The 8,805-nt window shown below is 39.7% G+C and overlaps 1 protein-coding gene across 1 annotated transcript; it reads right to left on the reverse strand.

Moving 5' to 3' along the window:
- Positions 1–2,841: 2,841 nt before the first annotated feature.
- On the reverse strand, positions 2,842–8,706 carry LOC145228954 (uncharacterized). The gene is made up of 6 exons (XM_080094183.1): positions 7,047–8,706; positions 6,497–6,666; positions 4,808–5,667; positions 4,522–4,644; positions 4,224–4,268; positions 2,842–3,749 (listed from the first exon to the last, which is right to left on the reverse strand). Exons 1-6 carry the CDS (start codon positions 7,074–7,076, stop codon positions 3,010–3,012), a joined length of 1,968 nt encoding a protein of 655 aa, XP_079950309.1. The 5' UTR covers positions 7,077–8,706; the 3' UTR covers positions 2,842–3,009.
- Between the last annotated feature and the right edge of the window lie 99 nt (positions 8,707–8,805).

Below are 8,805 nucleotides of genomic sequence, written 5' to 3' on the forward strand. Positions count from 1 at the left end.
GCAGGTTGGGCATGGTTTTAAGGATCATTTTAACGTTTAGGGAAATACCAACAGCAGCTACAAGACACAGCGATGGACTAATACCGATGCAGAAAAGTCAGTTCTTGACAACTACTTAACATTACAACGCCGCCACAATGATTTCAACGTAACATCTGTTGTAGCCAGCGAACTAACGAGAATCGTGGCGCATTCACCAGCGGTGCAGCATCAGTTACACGAAAACGTACATGCTATTAACTCTGCTTGCTACATTTAACCAATGCACATTGGAAGTTGCGATGCCTTTAGCTTATCTTGCTTTGTATTGCGTTGTTGCTTGCGTTTTTTGTTTCTTTTTTTCTACCTCGTGTATTCAAACTGTGATTTAAATGTCGTTTACCATGTTGAACCTAAATAAAACGTTCTATTGTATAAAACTGTTGTATAAAGAATACAAAAAATATTGTGCGTTTTTGCAGCTGTTTTTCCCATTAAGCTAAAGGAAATTGAACCGAAATACCACATCGGTATTTAGTCGAAGCGTTGAAGAGAGAAACAAAGTGTTAAGGACTGTTTTTGTCACCCCAGCAACATCACATAACTGAACTTGCCCAACAAGTTTCCCCACAATCATCAACATGTTTCACACAAGTACTTTTTGGATGCGATTTTGCCACCTCTAATCCAATTAAACCGAGTAGTAATGTCAATGCCAGAGTTGTTAGTCGGATCCAAATTTCGTTTCCCGTAATTCGGGCCTAGATTCACACTCGGTCAAATTTGTGTCAAAATTTCAACTTGTATTATGGCTTAATTCGGGATTAAATTCAAAATCAACTCGGGTTCGGGTTCGCATGTAACTCTGGTCCATGACCAGTGCAGTGCGATGGAGGCTGTGCCCATGTCATGTTGGTTTGCACATCTTATTTCGGGTAAAGCCATTTAACAAAGCACTCACCTAACAAAAACCCTGCGAATCTCAAACCTACCCCATCTACGTAATGTAACCTAATATGTGGTTGCATCTCTAGCGCCAACATTCGGACAATAATATCACTGCTATACCGACTAATACAAGACGGTTGACGTATCAATAAAATTAACATTCAGCCATGAAATAGAAATCAGCCTTACCTTGGGCGAGTGAAGTGGATTCGCCAGCGTCCCGCAAACCATGTAAACTAAATCAATATGTAGATGCCGCAGCAGTTGGTCTACACAATATATTCCATGTTGCATTAACTTTCAAATTCCACTGCACTGTATTTAGCCACAGAGTAAACATTTCAACACATAACTAGACACAAACTGCTGTTGAATAATATTTGATGCAAACAAAATATTTATCACACAAAAAAGTCAAACTTGTTCAAACTGCCACAATCCTATCTCTACATCACCAGCTGTTTTTTATTGCTTTCTTAACCCGTGCACATAAAACCTTCCACTTGTTTTGCTGAAACGCGAGATTTTCACAATTTCGACGCCGAACAATCCACGCGCTTCCACAAGCGTTATTACGTCACAAAAGCGCCTGTTTGTTTGCAAGACTCGAATTGAACCGAAGGCAGAGTTTGTGTGTTGGTGTAAAACTCTCAAATAAAATTGCGTCATACAAAAATAAGACCTTAAATGAAAATTTACATCGCAACGGTTGATTGAACAAAGCTCGTTCTCACTCAAGCGGCCTGGGTTTCCATGTAACCAACACTGACGCATTTGCAGACGAAATATTTGCTGCAAAAACTCGAATTACATCTCACGATCGCCGAGAGCACTATTATGACGTCACAGATGAATCGCGTCGCCTGAAGCGACTGAAACAATCGCTTAAATTCCAAAGGAAGATTAATCTTTAAAAAAGTTAAGCCCGAATTTATGCAGGTTTCGTTGCTTTCACAATTTTGCGGCGTTTCTGTGTTGCCAGGATTTAAGTTAGCTGCGCTATACAAAGGAATGCTGCTCGTGATTTCTGTCAAAGTTCCACTGCAAGTTCGTTAACCTTCCTTGCATGGTGAACCAATAGGTTACCTGGGATAAAAATGCTTTTTTTGCATTGGTTTGTCAGTGAATTTTACGTTTTTCAATTTGCAATACTCTGAAGAAACATAAAGTGAAAAAGTTTTAGAATAATACAAGGGGATAAGAGCAGTTTAAACCAGTTTCAGTATTTAAAATATTTAGTTTGGAAGATCTGCATTATATGTGAGTCCTAAAGGCAATGTAGAAAACCAGTAACAAATTATTCAATGTTTTTCAGCGAGCAGAGAATTGAAAACCAGGAATCATTATGAAATTGGTGTTTTCTTTGTTGTTCCTTGTTGTGCTTGCAGCCGTGATCGAAGGTTAGTGTGAAAACCGATGTCGAGTTTGGGTGAGCAGCAAATGTAACATGTTATGTAAGGAACGGGTTAAGCTTGCGCGGGTCTGCGTTAAACTTCAATAAGGTTCGAGAAGGAGCAGAATTATAAAAACTAATTATCACACTGGTTCGGGTAACGTTATTACAGGGTTCAAAGCGTTTATAGCAGTGATTCTCAAACTGTGTGAGTGATTTCCAATTGTGTCGCGATTTTAGGGGATGACATAATGTGCATGATAAAGTAGAAACCTTCTTTGATCTCCTTGTTTAAAGCTGAAGTAACGTTTATGTTTCAAAATACAAATGCTTTGAAACCCAAAAAATATGTTTTTTTTCATATTTTTTGGGTTTCAAAGCATTTGTATTTTGATTTTTCTTGTAAGTGAAAAAAAAAAACGTTTCAACACTGAATTGCTGATCAATAAAATCCTTGGTTTAAACCTGTAACGTTTTTTTTCAAATTAAGTTAAGTTTAGTGCTGAGATTTCATCTCAATATAAAAATAAACATTTATAGCTTTGCTTTATAAAACAAAGTGAATCAAAATCGGAAAATACCAATGTACATTCAATTGTTTATCACTGTTACGTCATACATATTACAAAACAAATCATTATTCACAACAAATAAATACAATAGGGTGACGTCATAATGACCCTTTTGGTTTATTTTTTTTGCACAATCCGCAAGTTCTTTTGACTATTGTCCATGTGTCGCTTTTGCTGTTGCTTGGTCAAATCCTTAGATTTTCTGTAAGCTTTAATTGCTTCTGTGTAATATTTCACGGCCTCCTTATCACGTGATGTTTTCCCGCAAACGAACCCAAGGTTGTTCAACAAGAGACCGTAGACTCCGTATTTGGCTGCATCATCTCCAAACTTGCGTTTCAACAAACTTATTCCTTCCCTGATAGGTTCTTCCTTCAGTTGATGGGAGCCGACCAAACCTAGACTGTATTCAATGTAATGCAAACATCTGACCTCACATACACATCGAATTTTGTCGTCGACTTGTGGTAGAGTTTGAATCTGGTGACGCATGTCAGCGATCAAGGTGGTCACGTGATCGACCACAATTGATTTGTTTGTGTCGTCACTGTTCATCATTGATTCGTTTGTTTCTACCAATTGCCACGCACAATCCTTTACACCTCTCGCTGCGTCATCGGGACTTTGTTGCTTTGCATAGAAATCTGATGCAATATGGCAGAACAGGATCGACTCGGGATATTTCTTTGCATTTCGAAATTTTGCAGCAAAATTTTTCAATTCATTTGCAGTGGTTTTGACTTGACCTTCAATTAACCTCGAAAGTTGCTGTTTTATTAAATTTGCTTCGTTATATTTTCGCCGTTTCACAGAATCTGAGTATTTTTGAACCAACTGGAATTTTTCGTTGCTTCCAACTGAAAAACAAAAAGGCACATTATCATTTTTTGACAGTTTTAAACGCACATTAAGCTATATGCTGTTAAAAGTCCACCAAAAAGTTTACATCAAACTGATGGGAAGGATATTTATATATTTATTTTTATATATTGTGAGTTACTCATTTTCAACACACACTGATAGTTTATTTTTGGAGGCATGGTTTTCCCATAAACGATGAAAATTGTGACACATCAGTACGAAAACTTGAAAAATATATAGTGCTAAATTATGACAAGTTTTTTCCCACATTATTGCCAAAATTTCAAACAATTTCGTTAAAATTTCTCCAGAAAAAAATTATTTTGACAAGAATCAAAGCACAGCTGTCCCACGACAACAAAAGACACTGAACATGTATATTGTAAATAATTGATGTAAAAAAAGAGTGCTTCAGTGGAAATTACTAAACAAGTGGAAGACAGGAAAAAACAGAAACGAGGAAAACTTACTTTTGGGTTGAAATATTTCATCGAGGGCTTTGCTGGTGATGTCACCTAAAAACATGAACAAGTTTGTTTTTTGATACTGTTTATGAAAACCAATTAACGACAAATTAAACTGCTTAAAACAACGCACACATAAAATTGATTAGGTAGGGCCAGCCAGTCACGTTTAGTTAAAACTAAACGACTTCTTTCGGGTGTAGCGAACTTCAGAACTGACAATATGACGTAACAATCTACTAACTTAAGACGTAAGCCAAGCGGCACCGGAAACAGCATTATTATACGCAATAGAAAGAAATACCTTGTTGTTGTGGTGATGTGACGTCATGCGCTGCTTCTATCTGTTGTGTTTGTAAACTTTGACCTCGTGAGGTGTCACGTGATGTGCTGGGAAGGTCGATGTTGTTTGCTGGTTTGCTCGATTCTGTCAATCAAAAAACATTGGTTGAAAACTCACTTGAATGGCGGAAGTGACATAAATACACGACTTTATCATGTATGAACAGCGACAAAACGTTTATAAGCTAGAAAAATGTTTGTTATTTGCAAGTTTTGTGTCTCGTTATTCAACCAACATTCGATCATACTTTGTGGTGTGTGAAATGTTTGGTCACGTGGTGAAAACCGGCGAAGCGGAACGAGTTGATTCTCAGCTGGGCTTTCAACTTTCATATCCATTTGCCTCACAGAATTTGTCACTTGTTCCAGAATCGCTGCTGGGTTTTGTGCGTCAACTAAACTCTGAAATTTGTCTCTAACTTCAGTTATATCTGGACGTTTTGTTGGATCGTGCTCCCAGCATCTTTTCATTTCCTCTTCCATCACTTTGGCTACTACTTTGTCCTTGTTGTTGTCGAGACTTGCTTTCAAATCATCAATCGCATCACAGTCTGGTCGCTCTCCGTTGATGATGGCATTCGTCAAGGTATTTATTTCTGTTGGTGGATAAGGCTCTTCACAAGTAAGAGACATATGGATTACCAAGCCAAATCCATAGACGTCGTGCTCTTTTTTAGGCGGCATTGTCACTTTTTTAAGTTTTTCAGGAGCGGTGTATAGAGCTGTGAATTGGATCTTTTCTCCAGTGGCTGGAAGGCGAACAGTGGTTGATCCAGTTGTAGCAGCAAGCTTTGCCGAGCCAAAATCTGCCAGTCTTGCGTGTAGATCTCTCGTCAGCAAGATGTTTTCAGGCTTCACGTCGTTATGAACCAATTTGTGACCAGGCAAGTTGTGAATGAAAGCTATTCCGTCTGCTGTTTCGACCAACTGACGAACACGGAGTGGAATTCCTTTGGTGATTTCGTCATTGAGAAGAAAATCTCTGAGGTTCCCACCTTCATAATACTGCATGACAATTCCCATGCCACACGGCAGGGTCAACCAGCCATATGTCCTCATTACGTTTTCAGTTTGGGCGAATTGCAGCTTGCCAAGTTCTTTCATGACTCTGTTGAAATTAGTTAATTCAAAGTCAGCCGCTCACCAAAGATCAGACCGAGGGTAACGAATAACAATGCGCCATTCTACAATCGACATGTGATGCCAGAAACGCCTAAAGTTATGTCAAAGCGAGCCCAAAAGCCGGGGCTTGAAAAATTTTTTAAAAAGCAGCAAAACGAAACCCAATTAGACTAAAATTACAACACGGTATACAATGCTCATGCATGGGTAAAAAGTGTTTTATGTAAGCCCGCACTCAAAAAGCGTAACCAGCAACTCAAAGTCTAAATCAGGGGTGTGCAACCTTTTTCGTCGGTGGGCCATATAATCAATTTCGTACATCAAGCGAGGGCCACACAATTTTTTTCATGTACCGTATTTACACGTTTTTTTACCCTTCTGTTGGTGCGGCTTGCATTATAATATCATGTCGATATTATTTCCACCCCCTGCGTTTTGTTTTATTTTGCGTTTAAAATCAACTACAACACTCGCAACCCAGCACCCATTGCGAATAGAAGACCATAGGTCTGGGTGAATTAACTTCCATGCGCTGGTTTAGCTTATTCTTGTTACGTATAGCAACTTAGGAAATTCCGAAACCTAGCGCGGATTTTTTGTCAAAAGTGCATTTTTACTTGTTCTAAATCAGAGTGTTGTTGAGGGCCACACTAAACGGCTTAGCGGGCCGGATTGTGGCCCGCAGGCCGCGGGTCGCACACCCCTGGTCTAAAGCATTTGTGCGAGAAAACCGCAACCCTGGCAACACGTGATGTTAAAGCGTGGTGTTAAAAATGTACAAATGATTTTGCAAACAAAGTTGTAAGCAAACTTACGTATTTTTGAAAAGTTTCTTAGTTTGCACTCCGCCATGGCATTCCATGACTTTAACAGCAACTTTGTCGAGTTTTCTATGTTTTCCGACGAGAACCACTCCGTAACTTCCAGAACCCACAATACTTGACTTTGGGTCACACAGAATATCATCAGCATCAAATTCACGCAACTGTAAAAATGAATGAATTTACAAACAGGCCTGTTGCAAAAATTTGGTCAAGCAAAGCGGGAATATAAGTAACGAGACAAAAACCTTAATCTTTTTTTTGGCGTTTTGCAAAAAGCAATGACATGTTTGGCTGCACAAAGCTCGCCAAACCAGCTTAAAACGTGCAAAGTCAATGAATTTACAAAGTGGCCTGCTGCAATACATAAGCAAAGCGGGTTTCATAACGATCCAACAACGTTAATATGTTTCAGAAGTTTTACAAAATCAATTGCTATGGTGGGCTGCACAAAGCTCGCCTACAAACCCGCTTAAAACGTGCAAAGTCACGCATGCAAACATAATTATGCAGAATCAGATTGTGTTTGGTCCAAAATACTTACATTAGGTTGACTTGGTTGAGCGCTTTCCATGGTTGACGATTGTTGTCGTGAATCTTGCGATCTTCAGTATTTCACTCTGTTGGGCTCGACTGAATACTTCCTATTCAGCTGACGATCGAACGACTTCGTCACAACGGTTACAGTGGATACGACGTCACAATGACTTCGATTGTTCGGTGTCGCAATTGTGTAAACCATCTGAACGCGAACAACCGACTCCGCAACTTGAAACCTGCGTATTCACTCCTGCCTTTGTGCGCTCACACCGGGCTCTGTGACGTGATATAGAGCCTTGTTTCAGGCAGTGTTACGCCACAAGCGTGTCTGGGCTCTTGTTTCTATCGTTGGGTCGCAGAAACAAAACGCTATGTAGGCTGTACATAAGGACACAATGCTGGGGTTTTGCTATCACTACGATTAAATAGCACTTTGTGGCGACAAAACAACCTTGCAATATATTAGTGATGGGATGAGTACCCCGTACTCAGTATCGACATATTTTGCCTCAGTTTTCGATACCAACCTTCGATGCCGAAGGTCGGTTTGCACTATAATAATACGGGCAACTTATGGCGAAAATTTGCTTCGGACAGTACAATTTGGGAAAAAGTTCGGCCAGGTTACGTATATTGTTTCGGATCGTGTGGAGATTACATTTTTATATATGTTTCTGCATGTGTGTGTGTGCGCGTATGTACGCCAGCCATGGCAGATAAATTAACTATTGACACTATTTAAGTACTCGGTAATCGGTATCGAAGGTTTTACACGTGGTACTCGCACTCGGTATCGGTACTCGCTTCAAAATCTGGCATCGCCTCATCATTACAATGTATGTTTGCATTACCATTAAAGGCAAGTCAGCAAAATAATACCGAGCATGAATCGTGAGGACAGTTTGATAATCGCAATTATGTGCAAACTATCCACTATGTCGAAATAGCCATCCAGTAGCCCTACGTTGAACTACCAAAGATGATTTTGCTTGTCACAGTTCATTTGGTTACTGCAGAGGTGTCCAAACTTTGTTTAATGAGGGACAGTTTTCATCAGGTAAGGCCCGCGAGACAACGTTGTTTTGCAAAGATTTAAACCAAAGAATTAGAACACAAAATATACGGGATTTGAGGAAATACTGGGATTTTTGTATGCTTCTTTTTCACCGTGTACCATGTATGCTTACTTTTTACCGGTTAATAAAGCCCAATGGAAAAGCTTTTGCGTGAAGTAGCCACAACCGAAAAAGCTACTCCAAGCTATGGCGGGCCATACACAACACAATTTGAAACAATAGTGGCGGGCCGCACTTTTGTCACTCCGGGGTTAAGGAAAGCAAGTCCCACACAAATATGCGATTAGTGGCGATAAACAGAGAAAGTAATCTGACTGCTTTTAAGCAGATGTTCCTGACCAGGAATGCGCAAATTTTCTTGCCGGGGAGCTGAATCATTAAGGTTGGGAAATAATAGTTGCTTGTGTAAAAACATAGAAGAGGGTGCAAGAACTGGTTGGCTGACAGGCCGATGAGGTAAGGTAGCAAGGTTGCGCAACCTTTCAACAGCGCCTGTCAATTGCCTTATTATTTCCATGTGGTAACAACTTCGCGTGCCAACATTTTTTGTGGGTAATAGTGGTTTGTACCAGCTGATATCGGTGGTAAACCGACAGCAGACAGATTTGCGCGGGTAGGTTGGATTTAAAGACTGTTGAATGATAAACACACTGAAAGCAAGCAGTGTAACAGTTTCAATTAATACTT

The sequence above is a fragment of the Phallusia mammillata genome, chromosome 1 (assembly GCF_965637545.1).
Source record: "Phallusia mammillata chromosome 1, kaPhaMamm4.hap1.1, whole genome shotgun sequence".
NCBI classification, from domain to species: domain Eukaryota; kingdom Metazoa; phylum Chordata; class Ascidiacea; order Phlebobranchia; family Ascidiidae; genus Phallusia; species Phallusia mammillata.